The following is a 22,027-nucleotide window of genomic DNA, read 5'->3' on the forward strand; positions in this document are numbered from 1 at the left end:
AATCGGTACCGGATGTTTTGGAATTTAGCTGAAGTTGCGGGTGACAAATTCAAGATCAATAATCATAGTTCAATCGTGAAACAGTTTGATTTCAGAAAACCAATCAGGTTGCACTCATAAAGTATCTTGACTTTTTTGGAAAATATTAATAATGTTGATGTGATATACTCATCATTAAAGCGATGGAGCCGTCACCTGCGCATGCGTCAGATGGTCATAGCGTGTCATTGTTTACAAACAAGCGCCTGGGCCTTTGCGTTTTTAGCATGTGTTGTTATCGTCGCTTGGGACTCAATCCCTGCGCGCGCACAGTTGATGACTCTTCCGCTTTAAGCTTTGGTACACGTAAATTAACAAGTGATGACATAGTCCTTGTTTGTCATGCTGCTGATGCCATACATGTAGAGGCGAACACCTAAGCACAGTCCCTCTATCCCTCTATAGAGAGACTGTGACCTAAGTAATCACAATTACAGACACATATACGATTCAAGTTACTATTATTATTATTATTATTATTATTATTGATAATATTGTTAATGGCAGTGTTGGAGTAATAAAATCTTACACATATAAGGTACATCAGATGTGAACTTGTGAACCTGTAACCTGTGAACTCTAACGTACTGTTGAGTCAATGATAATAACTATATAACTTCCGCTTTAAGCTTAGGTATACGTATATATATATATATTCCGCTTTAAGGTATACGTATATATTTCTCAGACAATTAGCATGTAATTAGCATATGCATGTAACATATGACAAATCACGCATCATTTGCAACTTTATCATAAAATGCATTTATTATAAGTAATAAGAACATAATAATTACAACACAGTACGTAATCATAAGAATAATATGTTTTGTGTTGTTGTAAATGAAATAGCAATATCGTCCAACATTTGAAATGCATTTTCTATGTTCCAAAAATATATCACTGTTTTGCGGCAAAGGCATTTTAAAAATAGATGCCGTCTTTGAAATACTGTGGAATACTTTATTTTTGGCTGGAATTAATTTTCGCTGAAAAGGCTTTTTGTATAGAATTTAGTTTCACTGATTTTTGATGAGTTTAATGTGAAATATAGAAAAAAAGTATATTCGCTGGATTTTATTTTCACGGAATCATCCCTTCAACGAAAATAGAGAAAATAAATTCCAAGCGAAAATAAAGTATTCTACAGTAAGACTAAAATGAAAGCATCTATACCTTGGGAAATCTCTTATCTATGGTAGTATATTAGCCTGTATATTGAACACGTCATCATTACGTTATAGTTTAATAGTGGGGTTGAAGGGGAAGTCAAGCCAAACAACACAATGACCTCCAAAGAAAAAGCTCCACAAATGTATGAGAATGCAATTTCCATTTTTTTATATCACTATTCTATCTCTAGATATTCAACAGAACTGTAAATTGCATTCTCCTACATTTGTGGAGCTTTTTCTTTGGAGGTCATTGTGTTGTTTGGCTTGACTTCCTCTTTAAATTTAATATAATCAAGAATATGTTTCAATATATTACTAATATATTATCTTGTACATTTCTGATTTGTCTGAACCTGACTTGTAGCCTGACCTTGCATTAATAAAAAAGATTGTTATTAATAAAATAAAACAAACAAAAAACTGGAAAAATTAAGTTCAATTTGAGTAATTTGTAGTTTTGTATACACTAGCCATTTTTTAAAAATACTTAAATTTTTATTTCAATTATGTTAAATCACTCTACTAATCTGTTTTCGGTGGGTTAGTTTAAAGCGGGGGAATCGTCACCTGCGCATGCGTCAGTTGGTCATAGCGTGTCATTGTTTACAAACAAGCGTCTACCCATGAGCCTTTGCGTTGTTAGCGTGCGTTGTTATCGTCGCTTGGGACTCAAATCCCGCGCGTGCACATGTGACGACCCTCACGCTTTAATTTATTGAAAGATATTGCAAGTAAGTAAGTGAGTTGTATATAATAATTATGATTTTGCTCATTTATTCATTTTATTTATTAAACCTCTACATAGATCACGCAAGTAGCCAATTATGTTTTACTATGTTTATGATAATTAAATCAATCAATTAATAAATGAATAAAAAATAATGAAATAAATAATTAAAATAACAACTAAATAACCAACTAACTAAATAAATAAATAAATAAGTAAAGACACAAATAAATAAACTAAAATATTTGTAGTGCTAAAATTGTAATATATGTAACAGGAATGACGGGACAACAAACACTAACATCACCTCTCATGCGTCACGTGATACATACATCCGGGTCAGTAATACTGCAGGCTAATTCAAAATTTGTACATTCGCAGTCGCGAATTCGTGCATAATTTTGTACATAGCGACTGCACCTAAAAATAACTTCACCTGAGAACACTTGGTGTTATATCGAATGGATATATATTTTAGTGCTACGAACGAGGACGACAAAATGAAGGAAATTTGTGACGTACTCGGATATCAATACCACGTGACACAGAAACCAAATGGTATAACGTTCACTACTATAATATTTTTCATTTGTGCGGGGTTTCCCCGGCTCACTTAAGTTATGACAATGTGTGACTCTTGATAATATAGTGATACAATTATTGATCAAGTCGGGAGAGGAGGTGGGGGCATGCTAGCAGATCAATATCAGACAACTCGTGTAGAGGCCCTCTAGACAAATTCCTTGTCCCAGGGATATTTGCGCGTGACACCCACGCTGTCATCATAACAGCGGAAATTGGTTTCAGCTCCACAGTTCAGAATAAGCAGCGTGTAACATTTTGGTTTGTTAAGCGATTTACTGAAACTTTCACTCGGAGAAGCGTCTCCTGCGCATGCGTCAGATGGCCATAGCGTGTCATTGTTTACAAACAAGCCTCTTCCCATGAGCCTTTGCGTTTTTAGCGTGTGTTGTTATCGTCGCCTGGGACTCAATTCCCGCGCGTGCGCAGGTGACAACCCTCCCGCTTTAACACAAGTACAGCCAGTATAATATTGTATAAATACGAGTCTGCCGTCAAAAGGGTGGCACGTGTTATCAAAACCGGGCGAAAACTGGTATGGACTTTTTTTTCATTTAGGGCCATAAACGTCAATTATCGCTATAATATTCATAAGCTACATTGTCTCTTGTGTTCTTCGAGTCAGTGTGTATTATGTCCAGAAATTATTTCATTTTATTTTTAATTAAAAAAATTTAATTAAAATTTACTAAGTAAATGTCGAACTATCATTATCGAAATTTGACCGTTTCGACTCTTGAGCCGCATTTCCAAACTAAAAAAAAAAAAAAAAAGGGTCATGTACCCTGGCACGAGCACTACGATATAAGGCGTAATTAGGACTGTCTTTTAAATATAATAACTAAATTAAGGCACTAAATGACTGAGTTCTTAGCTGACATGTTGATTTTATTTGCTTTGATATAAGCGATACACTCTTGAGATCCAGGAATGTTCAAAACAATCTATGTTGGCATACATTCAGTTTCGAAACAATGATAAAAGATACGCTCGAATATGCAAAAAACAAAACAAACAAACAAACACAATCTTAGTATTTATTTATTTATTTAGACAGTAATTGCTTCAGCACTTTATTTCAGTAGTTACGAGTTTGAACTGGTAGACTTGGCATCTAATTAAAATGCAAATTTTATACTTGAATTAATATATAATATTTAAACAAACTAATAATACGTATTTAAAATCTATTCTGCTCTAAAATTGTCATTAAAACATTCATACATCCCACCTGCCGTTTGCCTTAAATCTTTTAGGCCAGACTTGTTTTATTTCTTGTTTCTCGAGTTTTTATTGAATTTTTTGAGGAGAGCGGAAAAAAATAAAATTGATTCTTTTTTTTTTTTTAGATTTTTGTGATTCTCAAACAATTGCAAGTGAGATCATTGATCGGAGAGAAGAAACGAAATAAAATGTTATTCCATGTATAATCTTGTTTCTCATCTGCGCGAGACTTTGGTACTTTGATCATGATACTCCCACGAAAATGCAACTTGGATTTGTTATGCGTCGGGCGGAAAAAAATGAAGATTTTTTTTTAGTAATTGTTTGCACTTACAATTCGGCGGGCGCGAGAAATTACGCTGAAATAAAATTTTATTTTTATTTCATTTTCGGCTCTTGTTCATTCGGCGTGTTCGTGAAACAAGGGATAATAAAAGTCTGGCCTTATTGAACTACGGACTATTGTAAACCCGTTAAAATTAACCAATCAATGTTCTTCATGGGTGAGTGTCATTTCGCAAAGAACCCTGGGACAAGGAATAAAAAGAGACCCCTCTGTAATCATTCGTGAAATAAACTACCGGAAGATAGTTTCAGGCAGGACAATGCAACTTTCCTTGAAAATGCGCCCCCTAGTGACGAAACCGTTCAGTGACATCATAGTGACGTATGTGGATGAAAACAATATCGTTCAAATCAAAAACTTTATATTCGGTTGTGTAATCGTTTGTCGTCTGGAACATAGTAAAATCTTTCAAATCCGTAACTTCATTAATGGACGACTACATACAAAAATATAATGATGCTTTGAACGGCTCTCGTGTCACACAATTACGTCCTAAAGGAGTTTCTCCGCCTGAGGGCGCGACTCAAACCAACATATAAATATATATATATACATAGAGAGAGATAGAGATTTTTGAGTCGTAATTGTATATCTGAAAGTGAAATTGTAAGATTTATTTTAGGCACTATATTTTTTTCTGCCCAAATGGTTGTGCACATTCCTTTTCTATTTTCGTGTTTTTTTGTGTCTGAATTGAACATAATTGATTTCTACATCGGCATTTTTTGAAAAACAAAATGAAAACAATTACCGATTCTGCATAGTCTGCTCCTCCAAACACAAAATGTTGATAACAAATGACAAACCTTTTGATCAAAAACCAAAAGAAATATCCCAAACTGTCAGTATAGTCCAAAATAAGGATGAAATTTAGTGAAAATTTTACTGAATGAGAAAATATTTGCACTGAATTTTGAGCGGGAAAAATATCTGATAAATAACTTTGAACTTTAAGTATAATATATGTTGTGACGTTTACATAAAGACAAAGTACATCATCATAAGCAAAGACGAAATAAATACAAGCTTGATAAATAAATACAGATAAATAATTCCTAATTATGACAAATTTACGACTTAATACTTAATACTAATATTATGATTAACTTACACTAATGTATAGAAAGAAACAATAAATGTTAATTAGAAAAATAACGGTATTTTTGTTATTCAGGTGTTTGAAGTATGTGCAGTAGCGGTCATGTCGTTTCGCTAACTGTTTACTGGCCATGGTTCCCTGAAAGATACAACATACAGGAAATGGGTTATTCGCATTTCAAAATCACACTTCACAAATTTGTTAGATACCACACTCTTGATCAGCGACAATCACGACAGTTCGACAATTCCATAGTGACATCGTTTGTATTTTTAATTAAAAATAAAATAAAATGAAATAATTTCTAGACATAACACACACTGACTCGAAGGACATAAGATACAATGTCGCTGATGAGTATTATAACGATAGTTGATGCTGAATGCTAGAAATCCAGGCAATTTTCGCCCGGTGTTGATAACACGTGCCACCCTTTTGACGGCAGACTCGTATTTATACAATATTATACTGGCAGTACTTGTGTTAAAGCGGGAGGGTCGTCACCTGCGCACGCGCGGGAATTGAGTCCCAGGCGACGATTACAACACACGGTAAAACGCAAAGGCTCGGTAAAACGCAAAGGCTCATGGGTAGACGCTTGTTTGTAAACAGTGACTCGCTATGGTCATCTGACGCATGCGCAGGTGACGACACCCCCGCTTTAAGTTTGTTTTCAAAGTCAGTTACATTGTAGGAATGAATGTCCAATGTAAACAATGACACGCTATGGCCTTCTGACGCATGCGCAGGTGACGACCCCCCTGCTTTAAAGTGACTTATTGAAATGTTCGGTCACTGTACAAAGCTTGCAGAAAACGCTTGAGCTGAGAAAAAAACGTTCTTGTTTGTTTTAGGGCGTTTTACCATTGCCTGAGAAAATTACCGATTGATATATAGTGAACGTACTTTTTGATATCAAAAACTATCGCAAAACTGATACCATTTTTGTCTATAACATTTTACCTTAAATTTTAATTTTATGCATATTATTTTTACCTCGCTTGTAATTGCCAATTTTTATACGACAATATTTATATATATATGACGGGAAATGTCTGCAGTCTCGCGTCATACTGTAAAACATGTTGAAAAAGCGGCAATTTTAGCGAGTTGTGGTAAAATGACGAAAATAGCGAAATGTTAATTTAGCGAATCTCTCTTGTCATTGTTGATTTCTTTGTTTGGCGGCCATTTTTAATTGATATAAAGTCATTAGCGACATCTTGAATTAGCGAATCAGTTCTCTCGCTAAATTCACGAAAAAGATATGCTCGCGAAAAAAGATATGTTTTACAGTATACCAAGCGGAAGTTACGCGATTAGACAAACAAACTAGCGAAACGTACGTCGGTCTCACTGGAAATGAATTCAAAACAAGGTACAGAAACCACATGGCCTCATTTCGTAATCGGGGCTCTAGAAATGCGACAGAACTAAGTTTGGTCACTAAAAGAAAAAAAATATTGAGCATAGAATAACATGGAAAATTCTTGCACGCGGTAGCCCGTACAGTAGCTCCAGCAAACGATGCATTCTATGTTTGAAGGAAGAATTTATCATAAATTTCAGACCTCACCACTCCACACTAAACAAAAGAAGTGAACTTGTGTGTTGTTATCGTCCCTTGGGACCCAGTTCCCGCGCGTGCCATAATAATCAATGGTAAAATGCCCCTAAAACAGACAAAAGAAGTATTTTGTTGATAGATTTTCTCCGAACCTTTCTTTTCAGATTTGTAACATGATATACTACCATACGTGTAAAGATACAACAAAATAATAACATTAATTTTGTTTGATTTGCATAAAAAATATGCAAATTAAACTTACAAGACAAGCTGTATCTAGGAGAAACATTCTCCATCTTCTTTGCCTTCATAACGGACATACTTGAAACTGATGTGGTTGTCATAGTTACCACTGGAGACAAGTCTCACCACTGAATGCAGGCAGTTCAAAGGCACATTCATCTGAGCAACTGAAAAGAGCAGAAATACGTTTGATTATTGAAAAACAGTGTTTTGAAATTATGCAATATAGAAATAGTGTTACAGTCCTGTCACCAGTCCTCCAAATGGAATTTGGGGGCCGACATGGGATATTTTCGCGAGCTGTGATCAATTGTTTTTATTATCGTAACAAGACTTTTTTTATTCCTTGTTTCTCGAGTTTTCATAAGGCAATTTTTTTGAGGAGGGCGGAAAAAAATAAAATTAATTCTTTTTTTCATTAGATTTGTGTGATTCTTAAAAAATTGTAAGTGAGATCATTGATCGGAGAGAAGAGATGAAATACAATTTTATTCCATGTATAACCTTGTTTCTCATCTGCGCGATACTCCCACAAAAATGCAACTTGGATTTGTTATGCGGCGGGCGGAAAAAAATGAGATAAAAATATTTTTTTTAGCAATTTTTTGCACTTACAAGTCGGCGGGCGCGGGAAATTACGCTGAAATAAAATTTTATTTTTATTTCATTTTCGGCTCCTGTTCATTCGGCGGGTTCGCGAAACAAGGGATGATAAAAGTCCGGGCCTAAATAAAAAAAAACACATAAATTTGTAGGCATGGGCAAGGTGTAAAATGTAATTAGCTGTTTTTTTCCGTCCGTAATTTGTCTAAAAAATTTTTTTTTGTCAGCGTTTTCCACATTAAATTCGTAATTCGTACTCAATTTTCAAATTTTAGTTTTTAAACACAAATTATCACATGTATTATACTAATGTAAAATGTAATTAGGAATTTGCTTTATCTGTGAAGTGTAAAAACCATAATTTTTTTACTGTCAATGAAACTTTCAGTTTATTTATTGTAAAAACGTGAAATGCCTTTTTTTATTTCCTGTAACCTGTACCAGGTATCCCTCTTGCCCCACCCCCCGAATATGGTTTTAGTGGTAAAATGCCCAGTATGCACCGCCATGACGCGCAATTTCCGATAAATAAAAACCAGGGGTTAAATTGAAACCATGAATGCCGATTTTTTTGTCTGGTACAAAAAAAATATATGTGTTAAAATTGAGGTTGGATGAATGGAAAAATCAAGCTGCTCGTTTTGCATGGTTGGTATAAGAAACGAATCATACAAGTTTATATTAACCAATCAAAATGGTCCATCTATTTACTTCCGCTACGCTCAAGATATTGTGCGTAGTTTGGAACGCCATCGAGCATGGCCCCACATGCGTCGGACAGCCATAGCGTGTCACTGTTTACAAACAAGCGTCTACCCATGAGCCTTTGCGTTTCTAGCGTGTGTTGTTATCGTCGCTTGCGACTCGATTCCCGCTTTAAAGGAAGATGCAGTGTCGTCGTGGCAGACTTGTAGTGCGTTGGTTCAGTCATGCTGAATTCAAATAGATTTTAAATTGTACACGCCCAATTTACCGACCTTATACCATTTATGAGGATAATCTTTTCAACATTAAATAAAGGGGATATCTATTAGAATCCATTTATAGTAATGTCAGCCAGTAGCTAATGCATCTTTTAAAGCAGAAGGGTCGTCACCTGCGCACGCGCGGAAATTGAGTCTCAAGCGACGATAACATCACACGCTAAAACACGCAAAGGCTCATGGGAGACGCTTGTTTGTAAACAATGACACGATATGGCCATCTGACGCATGCGCAAGTGACGACTCCCCCGCTTTAAAGTAACAAGCAGCCTTTCGGATGAGATAGCTTCGCTGTTAGCAATGCACGTTTTAATTAAAGAACTAAAGATATTATTCGAAAAGGAACAATATGTATAGTATCAAAGCAATCGGACTGTTTTTAACAAGAATTCGAAAATATCACTTTTTACCAAAAAAGACAAAAATAATCTTTAAAATTTGAGAATTGAAGATATCATCATCAAATGAACACATCTGGGAGAGATCTTTCTGTAGCACCTATATATACAATAGCAAAGCAATCAGACTTATGGTTTTTAACAAGAAGTCGAAAATATCACTTTTTACCAAAAATGACAAAGATATTCATCAAAACTAGAGAATTTAAGATATCATCACGAAATGAACAAATCTGAGAAAAGTTCACATGTAGTATCTATATATGTAATATCAAATCAATCGGACTTACGGGTTTTAACAAAAAGTCGAAAATATTACTTTTTACCAAAAATGATAAAAATATTCACCAAAATTAGAGAATTGAGGATATCATCACGAAATGAACAAATCTGAGAGAGCTTCACGTGTAGTACCTATATATGTAATATCAAAGCAATTTGACTTTTGGTTTTTAAAAAGAAGTCGAAAATATTAAAGATATCATCACGAAATGAACAAATCCGAGAAAGGTCTACATGTGGTACCTTTATATGCAATATCAAAGCAATCGAACTTATTGTTTTTAACAAGAAGTCGAAAATATCACTTTTTACCAAAAATGACAAAAATATTCACCAAAAATAGAGAATTTGAGATTTTGACATGAAATGAACAAATCTGAGAAAGAACCATCCAAATTCGAAAACTTTCTGACTTGTTGAAATTGAAATTGTGAAGTTGACGGACGACGGATAATCAGTAATATGAACAGCTCCGCTGTGTCGACATCGGAGCTAAAAAACATAGCGAGGAAATCGACCACACTAGTCAAAAGCTGATAAATCGCTTGAGCTATTAGTAGGGAATTTACAAAATTGATTCTGAAGTTGTTGAATTTGAGGAGCATTCTCATAACCCCAGATTTCACAACCATATAATTAAATAGGCACAATGTTGGAACTAAATAATTTGAATGAATCAGATATAGTCATACCCCCTAGTTTGCGAATAAATACTTGAAGCTGAAACTTTGCTTTTATACTCCGTGCTGATTGGTTTAATTTAGTCGGATTCGAATTAAGTGTGGAAAAAATTATAATAATAGATATTTGTACCCAATTTCATGATTGCGTTAAAACGATTTTTCTCTTTACTTTAGGTAACCATACCCGCGAAATACAATTACCTGTGAATAGTATGTTTTAAAAACTCTGTGACGCTAAATGGCCACCGCGATCTCGTTGAGAATAAGATAGCCACGAGATTTCAAGTCTTATTCTCTCATATCATCGCGTCCACTGATCTCTGACCGGGCGCAAATACAAGTCTCGCGACTTTCTCTCTCCTAACGAGATTTCGACATCCATTCATGCGTGTAAGATCTATTAGAAAAAATGTTCAGAAATACATTTTTAAAAATGACAGCACGGCTGCCGGTGTTGCGCTCTTCGTTTATCCATGTTTTTCACCTAATTATTCAGCTGACGAGATAACGCCTACTTTCATATTTTAGAAAATCGGTGCCCTCGATAATGACACGTGCAAACCCACGCTGATTTTAAATATAAGACAATAATTGGCATAATTTGAAAAAGTCACAACGCTTGGCATAACAACATCCATAAATTCGGGGACTGTGAAGGCATTTTAACAATCTATCGAAACCCGCGTGTTGTGATGGAAATTGGATAGAATAAGTTTTTTCTCCTGTTGGAATAACTCTTCTGTTCTAACAGTAGACGTTATTGGTCCGTTGGGCGCTAAAATGATTTTTCAAAATATAAACGCCCGTTTTTATTCATCAGAGACAATGCCCATGACTTCAAGACATTTTCGAAAAATACATAAACATTCATGCCAATTTTTTTATTGGGAAATGTCCAAACAGATAACTAACAGCTTAAACACATCTCGCTAAATAAAATATTCCTGAATCGGTGCACACAATATGTTATTATTGTATCACTACGCGCGGGACTCTTTTTTTTTTTTTTTCACCGTAAGTTAATTTACATGTCAAGTATTGATACATAGAAGTAAACACGTCGTATTATATCCCTACTCACTGACAAAAACAACTATCACTGTCATTACAAGAGAAGTAGTACAACGTAGAAAGAGCCTAAAAGGGACATTAGACGTAAATGGACGCCGAGATCTCGTTTAGAATGAGAAAGTCGCGTCCCCCCTCGTATTGTGTTCTATTCCCGACAGCAATTGAACCCACAATGCATCTGACCGATGAAACCGTTATATTTGTAAAGGTGGACGTGATGACGGGAAAGAAACAAACTATTCAACGGGTAAAAATAAGTCGGGTGACTCCCTCGTTTTGGGCGAGATCTCGACGGTCATTTTGGTCTAAGATCTATAGAAATATATCTTGAGGAAAACGCAAACAACCTAATCAATGCACTTGCAAACTGGCCATCGATGTACAACTAGTGTATCACCCGAACCACCAGCTCTCTCAGAGATCAAACTTCGCAAAGCAAATGCAACTTTTTTCCGGATTTTCTGGTGTCTCAAAATCAAATCGATGACGATTTTAGTCATTGGCCGCTAACGAGGCTTAATAAAATGTCGAATGTGTTTTTGACTTAATCGTAACATATCCGAAAAGAGTCTAGTCAGATAGATTGAAAACAAACAAACAAACAACATACTCACCATGGCTACACTGCGCAGTGGAGGGTTCGGAAATGGCTTCCAAAAACGCCTCGTCCAAGGATCGTTTTATGTCTGCGGGGGGTCCACCATTGGACTCATAGGTAGACGGCAGTACAGCTTGGCCAGCGTCACACCGAGTACTCCATTTCATTTCCATGTCACCCTTGGCATTGACCTTGAATCCAGACTTGCCACACATCTCCGTAACAATTTGAGTGTCTGCCGAGGTCAGAACACTTGTCTTCAAAAACTGTGCATAGTCGTTGCCCTGGATGCACTGGAAGTGAGAATACATACGACGTAAGGCGATCGCAATTTAGGGTATGCCAAGTAACAAATAGTACAATAAAAACAAAACAAACAAAACAATGCGTATTCATTGAGGGAGGGCATACAGAAATGTGCTGCGAGAGACACAACTTAGTCGCGCCATTTCGCGACAATCGTTTTTGTGGCGTAAAAAGGTATAAAGCGCGTCCTTCACAGCGCCAATATCACCAAAAAACGTAGGCATATTCCTGTTTACGCGTACAGGCCACAAATGTACCACTTTCCCGTGCCACCGCCACTGCTTTGTCACGTCGATTGGTCATCCACAAGCACAATACTCTAGTATCACAGATGGAAGTTTACGTTGCACCCCATATCCGGTATGCGCGCGCATGCGAAACACCATAACTTTGACTTCCGGGAAAGTAGTCGACGCGCACTTCAGATATATAGGACGTGTACGTCTTCGCTAATTTGCTATTTATGACCGTCTGGTTGGTGGGTTCATATTTAGAGGTGAGATCAACACCGTGACCCATAATTGCTATCATACTACGTGTAACTTTGTGTATCGTTGTTTATCGGCGTGGGTGGCAATAAGGCCTCTCTGCCTGAGAGTAAGAACAATTTCAATTTCCTTCGAGCAAACATTTTCGCAAGATTTGGTGGGAGAACACCCCGGGTTTGGGTACTCACATAAATTCTCTACAGCCAGTGGACAGCGGGACCCCCAACAAATTTACGACGAGGGCGCGTTTGGCCAAAAATTGTCAACAAGACAGATAATAGGGGATTTTCCGTACAATTGCGAGATCTCGCGAGATGTATGAAAAACGCGCGTCGAACGCCTGCCGCAAAAATCGAACGATTTGATTTTGAACTAGAATTTCTTTATTTCGTAACTCACATCGACCGGCCGATCTTCGACAGAGGAATATTGCTTCCGACTACCCTTACTTAATCAAAATTGCCTATCATCAAATGTGGACAGCACATTATTAAGCATGGAAATGTCCTCCAAATACTTCGCGTTTGTCGAATCCCACGCGATGTTTGACGCCACTACGACGCTATGACCTTTGTTTGTCCTGTTTTTACGTTCGATTTCACGCATAACGCGTGATTCTCGCAATGAACGGAAAATGGTCTATTTGTGATCACCCGGAACTACGCTTCTGAATGAATATGCTAATTAGACATATCAAAGCGCGTCAGTGGGTGTACATTTGCAGTTTTCAGTATTTGCATGTTAATGAACTAATTATGAATGAAGTCATTACATATGTGAGTAATTGTTCCTAACTGATATTATAATACCGTTGTGAAAAAAAAACTAAAATACAAAAGGGTAGCACCATAGTGCATTTCTCTGCGTTCTGCTGCAGCACGCATCAAGCGATGACGTTTAACGTGAATATCGTGACGTTTACCACACTATGGTATTCCACACGAGACGATGCTCATCAAGCTATCACCAGCGGAAGAAAACATGAAATCCTGAGTACTGTGTCTTGCACCAATTTGTTAATCCACGTGATATTAAAGGGCGGTGGTCGTCTTGCCGCGTCCTGTTCGATATGGGACGTAAAGCGACGTACGCAACGCGTGTAAAGTACATTGTTTACATGAAACTCGAACAGGCGCTGCGTGACGGCCACCGCCATTTCAGCCAACATTACCCATGTGGTACTAAATTGAATGTGTGGTGATATGTTCAGCAATATGGCATATATTTATGAAACTAGACTGTACATAGCTGGGGGTATGGTATTTTTTGGGTCAACCAACACGATTCATTTCCAAGCGGCCTTGGTAATGTTTATATACAGTACACGTAGCATGCACAACCTAAAATGTAACCCCAGGCGCGTTCATCATTTCAGTTTCTCCGTAACGCATTGCGAACAGGCTAGTCAAAACACTTTCGTGCAAAGTTATAATAAAAGAACACAATTGGCCGAATCTACCAATTTGTATTCCCTGGAATAAGGTGAAAACCGGAAGTTCACTAAATTTCAAATAATGTTACTCACCGTATTGTAGTCATTGCCATCGTGGACTCCAATGTCGACGTCGTGGATGAAAATTCGGGACGAGTACAAGATAGAGAAAGTGCAGTTACCCTGGTTACCATAATTGCTCAAAGAATGTTCTCCATTTGAGTTCATAGCCACGGCATTACAGGCTGAAGAAAGTAAGAACAATTCAGTAAAAAAAAGATTCTTTGACGACGCGAAGAATTGAAATTCACCTCCACAATGTCATTGTGTGTGCGTATTCTTTGAATTTTACGTAATTTTTGACGTTCTATGATACTGACATTTCTATTATAAAAAAATAATATCGTCCAAAATAAATTTTTGAAAAGTGTTTAGTGAATAATTTAGTGAGAAATCTACCACAACATACCGTGTTACACGTTTCAAATATCGAATATACACTGCGACGTCAAAGTTAGCAAGCACCGCTCAAGGCGGCCAGTTTGAAGCCGATCATCATGAATCATCCATTTTTCAACAAGCGATTGCATCTTCGCTTGTATGTATACTTCGCCCGAATGTTGTTCGTATGTGCAGAAGTTTGTTTGTTGGTTGGTTGGAGGGAGAGAGTAATCCGTTTAATTCTGAATCGGCAGCAATGTCAGTCTCAAACGTTTAAAGCGCGGTGGTCGTCGCGCAGCGCGTGTTCGAATTTCATGTAAATAAACAATGTATTTTACACGCGTTGTATACGTCGCTATGAGTTCCATATCGAACAGGACGCGGTGGGCGACTGCCGCCCTTTAAGCAACGATTGGGGCAACATTGATTTTCTTTTAGTTGTGAATTTTGGTAAAACAGTTTTTTATGGATTACTCAAATATGACTCAGCTCAAAATGAATTCGCGAGTGCGCGCTGCGCATGCCGTTTAACACGAGAAATTCATAAGGCAGCGCACCAAGCAACACAATGACAATAACGCGTACATTGCTAGGCGACTGACTGTGGCGACTGTCTGAATAACAGCCATAACGTTCAATTTTCAGGCTACGTGTGACTTGCATGATCAACTTTGACTCACAACTCACCTCGTGTTAAACTACCTTCAAATACAAACAATTAATTTATTTAACTCATTTTTCATTTTTCATTTTTTTTTTTTAAAACAAAAACAAACTTACGATGTTTGACCTTCCTTGCACGGTAGGACACTTTAAACCCGCTGCCTGGTTTTGTGATTCGGTAATAGAGCTGAGCCACGTTTTGTGAAGCTATGTATCGCTCCTCGGGTCTGCCACAAAATTCCGTAAAACGGTCTTCAAATGGAGTGGCGTGGTCCTCTGGGCTAGGTACAATTTCTCCTTGTATCATCCAACCGTCGATAAACTGCAATGAAAAAGACATGATATTCAGCATAGCGGAGCGCTAGAGTAAAGATCGTCAATTACGCACGCGAAATTGAGCCCTAGCGAAAAGACTCATGGGTAGACGCGTGTTTGCAAACAACGGTTGACCCCCACCGCTTTAATATGATGGAATCCGTGGTATCCGCGTCCTCGCAAAACCCGTATCGCACCACTGAAACCCAATATCTAGTCCGTTTGAATTAAATGTAACAATTTGGAAAGTTCAATGTGCATTTTCAATACAAATGTAGTTCTCGGTATGGCGCATATAATTGCTATTGTACGATAAACGTCGAGAGTAACGTCATATTATTCGCGTTAAACGTCACTACTTTATGTGTGTTCGAACAGAAAAAAAAAATACAAGCCGAGTAGTGGTTCAGTGTGCTTACATGTCCTTGCAAAAAATAGGAGACAATTATCAAAAAATGCAACTGTTTCAAACGAATTTTGCTGCATTAGTGTAGATTGGAGCAAATGTGTGCGCACAATCTAAACAAAAATGTTGTCACCTGCATTTTTCAGACGAAAAAGAACAAACTGCGCAATGCAACGCAATTGAAGTATCCACAAATGACGTCACTGAGCGTCACACTGTGTGACTAATATTTCCACCAAAAGGTTGTTCTCGCGAGAGATGATGTGTTTGTTTGTTTGTTTGCTTGTTGGGATAACTCAAACAGTTAAGAACGAATTTCCATCACACGAACAAATCGATAATATTTTGGAAGAGATTTGGGCAAAGGCTGCCACGGAGACGGAACTTTTTGGAAGGATTCTTCACAATTTCCAGATAAGGCCATGGGAAAGATATGTACTTTGCGCTCTTGAAGTGCATGCTAGTTATTTGTGGAGTTACTCAGAGAAAAAAATAAGTGTATTGAAGTTCGAAGAGCGGCAGACATGTTTGCAATTGTTGAAATAATTTTCGAGGATTTGTTAAAACAGTAAACCTTCTCCAGATTGACATATCAATGAACGACTGCAATGAAGTAAGGCAGTTGAGACTGAAACGAATGTCTGCACCCTGTTTCAGCCCACGTCAATTTTTTTTCAGCAAAATAACGAATCGTGACGTTTGCCCACCCACTCAATCGTACATCATACATTCTGTATGTAAAAACCGTAATATAACACTCACTGTGACTTGTTGACCGTCTTCGCATGGCACGTCAAATTCCTGGAAGGTAAGCACAATATCTTCGTCTGGGAGTCCAATAAAATACACCGTGCATACCTGATCCGGCTGATTGGAGTAGAAAAAGAAATCTCCTTCCAATGCCAGCACCTCAATGCATTCTTTAAAAAAAACGTGGACATGGGGAGTATTATTGACATGTAAGTTACGAATGGCACCCTACATAGGGCGCCTACAAACTACCTTATAAGGATTTAGAATATTTTAAAATATTAAATGCTAAACGTATCAATTTATTACGTGTAATTGTCAGTCTGATTGTTTTCTGAAATATACCACCACGATATACACTGCCACGTGATATGTTTGTCCGGGTACGTCATAACACCCGCCATTCTGTCCAGCCTCGTTCACCGTCTCATATTCCTAACACAGTCCTCCAAATATCTATACCACCAATTGTTATGTGCATATTTGATTGCGAACTGCGAACGAGCCTACAAATTGGTGACGTCACCAGACAGAACAATACGCGCACGAGAAACCCGTCAATTGGTCTATTCAAATCACGCAAATTCTATGAATTTGACGCGAACAGGTCAGTAACGTCGCTGTGGTCATTTTCATGAGAATGGAACAGACTGACAATTATCATAAAGTGTTAAAATATCGTACTCAATTCCCGAGTGCAATTTTAGCTAGTCAGTTGAATGTGCATAAAACATTAATATACATAATTTTTTTTTTAATCTTAATGCTAGAAATTCTATTAACTATATGCGTTGCTATCTGTAAATGCGTTTTGACAGAAAACCGAACATATTTTTGATTGAATATGTCAAATCATAGTTCCATACACATTTTTTTTTCAGTCGAATGAGGTCCAATTTGTTTGGAGTTGTATTTATTTAATTAGATGGGAATCGGCCTTCTGTCATAACCTGGTTTGTTGGTTTTAACTATTAGATGTGTTTGATTTCTAACATGGCTTGGGTCGGTTTCTACCGATGATATTGCAACATATAGATTTCAGGGAATTTGGAAAGCGTATGTCATCAATTTAAACCGAATTTGAAACTAAATAGGACTGCTGGACATTTATTCTGTTTGTATTTGTAGCCAAATTCGCATCGACCAATTTCTCTATCTAAATAGAAAATAATAGTATCCGTGGCGACCAATAGCGATATTACTGTAAAACATGTCTTTTTTTGCTAGCATGTCATTTTAGCTAATTTAGCTAACCTGTAGTTTCGCTAATTCAAGTTGTCGCTAATTTAGAATGAAGTATATATTCTCGCAATAAGATTGTTAGCATTTTAGCTAAATTAAGATTTTGTTAATTTTTGTATTGAGTCAAATTCGCTAAAATGGCATGTAGCTATTTCAAAGTGTTTTACAGTATTTTAAGTCGACAGAAGCGCAGATGACCATGGTTGCAGCCACGTTAGTATCTGGTACATAACCTACACCTGTAACCAGCAATGAACGCCACACGCAACAGTGCGTGTATTTCCGTGGCGCGTTTTGCGCGTGACGTGACGTAGGGCCGAAACCGTACATGTTCCTAACGCCAGTCAACTTGCGCGCGTGGGGCACCATCGCTGGTTATAGGCCTCTTGACATGAAACGATTATTTATAATACATTTGTATAAATTTGAATAAAAGTGAAGCGAATGCGTACATAGGTATGTGTTATGAGGGATAAACAGAACACTTAATATTAATTGTAAAATATTAATCCTCAGTACGTCACGTTCCCAGCCATTTTCCTTTGCATTCTTTCGTGTGTTTTTATTATTTCTTCGCCAATGGCTTATTCGTGCAAATGGCTGCCAATATCTCATTGGAAGCAAGAAAGCCACGTTTTTGTCCCTCAAATATTGTTCAATACTCCCCTGTTATAGTGTCCACTGTTCCAAATACCAAAGATCAGTGGAACAGTGAGCGCGATGACGGGGAGGCACACTCTCCACGCAAGATGGCGCTTTTTCAAATCACCTCTGCCACAGCTTGATTAGGATTTTATGCAAATCAAGGGTCGTTGGTAGGGTCAAACCCGAACTATATTTAAATATGACGGAGTTCGCGGGAACTTTAAAACGTGTTCAGAATGAATACAATTCTGACGTGGAATTGAAACCAAAGTAGATGGAAAGTGTATGGGAAGAGAAAGATTTAATATTTTCTTTGCCAACTGGGTATGGGCCGCCTTCTTGAATAACCGAACAACACCTGCGTATTGATATGTGGCAAATCATAGCGTGAAAAGTCATGTGTGACAGAGGTGTTAGCTTGCCTGCGCTAAGAACTTTGGAATGGAGAGTGGGGAGGTATGGAACAATATTTGATGGGCAAAAGCAAGTGTCGTGGCTCTCGATCTCGCTTCCGACGAGATATCCTGGTCATTTGCGTATAGGCTCTATTTTGGGTAAAATAATCCCTTTACTAAATTAAAATTAAAAACAAACCAAAATTATTTCGGATCATATTTTGTGACACAAAATGGGATTGACGTTCAACAGATTACTTATTACCGTGAAGGGAATTTAAACAAAAAATTATTTTAACTTTAATAATTATACTGTTTAATAAATTATTTATTTTAATTTTACTCTGCTTGTCATTAATATACACCAAAAGGCATGCAGATATTAAAAATAACATACGAATTTCAAAATATATCTTACTCAAACCCTCTTTTGAATCTTTCGTGACAGATTCTCTATTGTCGCCATATTCTTCACTAGTCTCGTTTTGGTCTGTACAATAATTAAATTCAAATACTTTGGTTCGGTGAATCTCGCGACCAATGTCACACATCCGGGTACTTTCTTGAGTGACACATTTTTTTTATAAATGTTTATTCATTGAAGTTCAAAAAACTTAATTCACCTTGACACAATTTAGGTCTTTTAATTTTTTTTATTGGCTGGCTTATGACTGTACGCTCAGGAAGTACTAGGATGTGTGACCTCTAAAATGTTTGCATAAGTACCAGGATGTGTGACCTTTGAGATTTGTGCATAAGTGATCTTGCAAATCTGCGTACTAGTATATTAGTTTTAAATTTCCGGAAGGTGGTTGGAATATTACTGAACCCAAATATGTGCGATCATACTATATTCATATTCAATTAACGATAAATTAATACTTTTTGATTAATCAGATATTTTGAATTTTTTGTGTTTTTTGCTATATTTGAAAACACTTCTCCAATTGAAGGCACATAAACTTAAACAAAACACATAATTATATTTATGACTTTTTTCCTTTCTTGCGCATAATCAAAATTTAAAATGTTCAAGAATTAAAAGTGCGTTAATTGATAGACGACTTTCCCGGAAGTCGAAGATACGGCTTTTCGCATGCGCACGCATGCGAAATTGGGTTGTAACGTAAACTTGCACGCGTGATATTGTGCTTCTGGGTGTACCAATTGACGTAACAAAAATAAAATTCTTTTCTATCGACTATCAGTAAAATGACATGTTTGTATGAGTGTTTTTGCACCCCAGTTTTGCTACTTCCGGGAAAGTGGTCTATAGAGGGTTGTCGTCTGTACACCATCTTTAAACACGACAATCAAGGTAGAGGGCGTGATTGTTATGATTGGTTGGGCGTAATCGTACTTTCAATCATGCTCGTCATTAGTTAATTACAATAACGATTTGACAAATCAGGCGAGTTTCCAAGCAGTGCGAGATCTCGCGTATCGCGTGAAAGGCGCGGACCGAACATCTGCCGCAAAACATCGAATGATTTAAATTTTGAACTTGAACTTTTTTTTATAGCTCAGTGTTAAAAAGTAGATCTTTCAGACTGGAAGACGGCGTTGCGAGAACCTTATTTATCGAAATTGACCATCATCAAATTTGTACAGCATTTTATTAGGCGGGAAAACACACAAACACTGTTTTCGCGTTTGTCGAACCACGCGCGGTGTTTTGACGCCACTACGACGCTATGACCTTAGATCGACTTCACGCATTACGTGAGATCTCATAGTAAACGAGAAACAGTCTATTGCAGGATGTACTAGTAATGCACACTCTTTGATCGCACCGGAAGGTAGTAATTCTTCTGTATTGCATTGTTATGCAAATAAAGCGGGAGAGTCGTCACCTGCGCACACGCGGGAATTGAGTCCGAAGCGACGATAACAACACACGCTAAAAACGCAAAAGGCTCACGGGTAAACGCTAGTTTGAAAACAGTGCAACGCTATGGCCATCTGACGCATGCGCAGGTGACGACTCCCCCGCTTTAAGTTTCCTCGAATAATTCTTGGTACACCCACACACAAAAAACAACGTAATAATGACATCCGCTAAAAAACAAAATGGCCGAATTATTGCTATAGAAGAATGTAACATAGAGGGTAATACTATTAGATATAAATGAATACTTACCAAGCTCACGGGTGTAGACGTCATTTTCTGATCTTCGAACCCTCGAAAGAAAGTCGTTACGAGTAGTGCCTATCGGATCCTGTAAAAATATCCATAAGAATACCGGTCTCAAGTAGAATAATCGCCCGGTCTCAGAACGACAAACATACTGCATCGCCCGAGTCGGTTAGTGCGGAGTGATATGGTGCTGACTTTTTATGAATTACCGGTGATCAGGCTGTGTCCAACAAGTGCTTCGGTACACAATGCGTTAGATTGTACCCAGACTGGTGTGCGCATGCGTGTGCCCCGTGTTACCATTGGTGCGTTTGCTCGCAGACTTATCGTGAATTGAGTGTTTTTATTTTTTTTTAAAGAAATGCAGTGATTACAACAAAGTAGTGCGCTAACAGTGATGCGAATTGTTTTACGGTGTGAAGGTGAATTGACTCGCACAACCATAATATGAAAGAATATGTTTATTACAGAGTTATACAGTAAATAGACTGCGCATGTGCGACGTTTGTGTTGATCAATGTTGATTTTCCTATATTCCAATGCGTTCTTGGAAATCACAAGTATGACCTGGGCGCGACTTGCATTAATTACCGTCAGTGACGCTTTCGATACCTTTCAATCACCCACAAATACCCCATTAAAGCTTGGTAACGTCTCAGTTTGTACTCGTTGATCTGCGTAACAGTCAAAGCCGCCATCTTTGTTTATATGAGACCCATATGTCTCGCGCATGCGTGAGAATTTAGTCCTAAGCGACGATAACAACACACGCTAAAAATGCAAATGGTAAGACGCTTATTTGGAAACAATAACACGCTATGGCCTATACCTACCTCCCCCGTTATGCCTACTCATAAATGCAAAAACCCATATTTTATTTATTTTGCATTACATCGCACTCCCGGACATAAAAAAAGTTGAGGCCACCAGCCTTATTTTCGAGAAAATTTTAGTTTTATTTTAGTGGTCAGTGGCCATTTTGTCAGTATTATAACGTTTTATATGGTAGAGATATCAAGCCATAACTCAAATTCCAGGCTGGTGACATTGTCTCAAAAAAAAAATCGTATATTGTTAATAATAGACCACTTTACTTGAATTATTTAAATCTGGGTTTTAAAAAAGTGTAAAAAAAGCAATTTTTCTTGAACAAGTGCTCTATAGAATTATTAAAAAAATAACGATTT

At 37.4% G+C, this 22,027-nt stretch overlaps 2 protein-coding genes across 2 annotated transcripts in view; both read right to left on the reverse strand.

Annotated features, from left to right (window-relative positions):
* Positions 1-22,027, reverse strand: part of LOC146729999 (corticotropin-releasing hormone-binding protein-like) — a 56,608-nt gene that overhangs the window by 16,513 nt on the left and 18,068 nt on the right. The window lies entirely within an intron of this gene.
* LOC102806145 (corticotropin-releasing hormone-binding protein-like) lies at positions 3,547-21,538 on the reverse strand. Its single transcript, XM_085494681.1, has 8 exons — positions 21,464-21,538; positions 20,844-20,922; positions 16,434-16,591; positions 15,068-15,272; positions 13,940-14,091; positions 11,637-11,913; positions 7,022-7,169; positions 3,547-5,330 (listed from the first exon to the last, which is right to left on the reverse strand). The coding sequence occupies exons 1-7, from the start codon at positions 21,536-21,538 to the stop codon at positions 7,036-7,038; spliced, it is 1,080 nt and encodes a 359-aa protein (XP_085350807.1). The 3' UTR covers positions 3,547-5,330; positions 7,022-7,035.

Source organism: Saccoglossus kowalevskii, chromosome 20, assembly GCF_978046115.1.
Source record: "Saccoglossus kowalevskii chromosome 20, keSacKowa6.1, whole genome shotgun sequence".
Classification (NCBI taxonomy): Eukaryota; Metazoa; Hemichordata; class Enteropneusta; family Harrimaniidae; genus Saccoglossus; species Saccoglossus kowalevskii.